This window comes from Lycium ferocissimum, unplaced genomic scaffold, assembly GCF_029784015.1.
Source record: "Lycium ferocissimum isolate CSIRO_LF1 unplaced genomic scaffold, AGI_CSIRO_Lferr_CH_V1 ctg416, whole genome shotgun sequence".
Taxonomy (NCBI): Eukaryota; Viridiplantae; Streptophyta; class Magnoliopsida; order Solanales; family Solanaceae; genus Lycium; species Lycium ferocissimum.
In genome coordinates, this window is record NW_026725589.1 from 139,219 (window position 1) to 141,669 (window position 2,451).

A 2,451-nucleotide genomic window follows, 5' to 3' on the forward strand; every position below is an offset into this window, starting at 1 on the left:
GCAAAGTCTTCTCTCCAATCTTCATGTTTGAAACACGCATTCAGATTAGGGTGTTAGGTAAGGAGGTTTATCTGTATTTAGATATTTATCTCTTAGTGAAAAATTATATTATATATAAGATTAAAATTATATTTTATATATATACCATAGATATTGATTTTTTTTAATGTTTTTTTGTACGTGACATTTACGTGCGGGGGCGGAGAGTCGGGTAGGAACAGAGGTTTATTCTTCGGAAAAATTATATTTATATATAAGATTAAAATTATATTTTATATATAGTGAAAATCATGATTTTTTAGGACTTGCCACTATGTGACATGTTTCTAGACTAGATAAAAGTTAATTAGTCAACACGTATTCTACGTCAATTTATTTTATAGTTATATAATATATTTATATGATTTGAGGTAACTATTTGATTAATCTTGTAGAAACAATTAGACTGCAACAAAGCAAATTGGCAAACGGCAGCTAACGTAAGGGTCAATGATGTCACGTCACATGACAATCCCAAAATCTTCACAACATTATATGCCTGTTGTAACCCTATATATATCATAGCCAGCCAATGAGCCAATTATAATATTGATTTATAGCCGTAATAACCAAGTTGCACTACTTGTGTACTGTGAGAGCAAATCTCTGTGTGCCCCTGATCTCTCTGTTTCTCCTTGCCCCACTATTGCTTCATAAAGTAAACTTAATTTTGTCCCTACTCTCACTCCATGCGCAAGCAGTATAAAAAAACACCAGCTTACGGTTTTGTGAAACCACAAACCATAATTATTATCCTTCTCTTCTTATTTATCCATTCACATGTTTGATGTTTCCCTCCCAACAAAAACTGAAAAACCCAACTAAATACACTTCAAAATTTCTTCTTTCTTGGCCTTTAATTTTACTTTCTTGTGAACATATCAGCAAATCATAATACAAAAGCTAGCCATGGACCTGATCCCTGGTCTACCAAATGACATAGCTCTTGAATGTCTCATACGTCTCCCTGTTGAACAATTGTCTAAAGCAGCTTCAGTATGCAAAAACTGGAACGGCGAAATTACACTACCGGAATTTCGACGACGCCGAAAAAAATCCGGGCTGACCCGACCCGTTTTGGCCATGGTCCAAGCTATGGTTACTACTGTGAAACAGCCTCAGGGTGACACTACTACCCTTTCTACCCAGGTTTACCGTTTATCCATATGTGACCCGGAAAATGGTTCTTGGAATGATTTGCCACCTATACCGGAGTTAATTGATGGGTTACCAAGGTTCTGCCGGGTTATTGGAGTCGGGTCGGATTTAGTAGTGATTGGCGGGTGTGACCCGGTTACTTGGCGGGTCATGGACTGTGTTTTTGTCTATAATTTCATATCTGGGTCATGGCGACGTGGAGCGGATATGCCGGGTCAGCAAAGGCTGTTTTTCGGATGCGGGTCGGATTCGGACCGGGTTATCCTTGTCGCAGGTGGACATGACGATGAAAAGAATGCTTTAAAATCAGTTATGTTATACGACGTCGTTAAAGATGAGTGGGTTACACTTCCTGACATGGTTACGGAGAGAGATGAATGTAAGGTTGTGTTTAACAAAGGTAAATTCCACGTCATTGGTGGTTATCCTACGTGGGCACAAGGTCACTTTGAGAAAAATGCTGAGGTGTTCAATTTCGCCACGTGGGATTGGTGCATGGAAGATGAGTTCTTGAGTGTTAATACTTCTCCGAGTACTTGTATTGAAGGTGATGATGGGGGATTATATATGTGTCAAGATGGTGACGTGGCGGTGAGGGAACTTGATACGTGGCAAAAGTTGGCGAGATTGCCAGCTGGGATTTCCAGCGTGGCGTATTTGACAGCGTGTCAAGGGAAGTTGATATTGGTGGGAAGTGCTCAATTTGATGCACTACATAGTGCTTATGCTTTGGATTTAAAGAGTGATGATAAATTAAAAGCATGGACAAAAGTAGAGATTCCTGATGAATACAGTGGACATGTTCAATCAGGTTGTTGTTTGAAGATATGATATTCTAAAAGGCCATCAAATTAACAAATCTGTACTTAGGTCTAAGATTGAGAGTGAGTTGAGCTACGTAAATTTTTTGGCACAGTTGTGTCACTTGTGTATTGTGATTTCAAGTTTTGAGGAAGTGCTACTTGTGAAAAAGCCTAGTATTAGCCTACTGCCTACATATTGTCATTCCAGTACAGTTATGGTTTGAGATCTACTTTTGCATCACCCTCTTGCTAATCTAATCGAGAAAAAAAAATCGCCTGCCACTACTAGAAACTTGTGTTACTAGAATTAGATTTAGCATTTTGTCGGCACCAATAAAGGTTGTGAGATAATAAATATGAATTCTCATACTTAAGAAGTTTCAGGTTTGAGTCATGCAATTTAAAAAAAAAAAAAAAAAATATCCTTGTGGAGAGCGTTTTCCTTCAATGG

At 38.1% G+C, this 2,451-nt stretch overlaps 1 protein-coding gene across 1 annotated transcript; it reads left to right on the plus strand.

Moving 5' to 3' along the window:
- The first annotated feature begins 627 nt into the window (after positions 1-627).
- On the plus strand, positions 628-2,100 carry LOC132044313 (F-box/kelch-repeat protein At1g80440-like). Its single transcript, XM_059434801.1, has one exon. The coding sequence runs from the start codon at positions 949-951 to the stop codon at positions 2,026-2,028; it is 1,080 nt and encodes a 359-aa protein (XP_059290784.1). The 5' UTR covers positions 628-948; the 3' UTR covers positions 2,029-2,100.
- Positions 2,101-2,451: the final 351 nt, after the last annotated feature.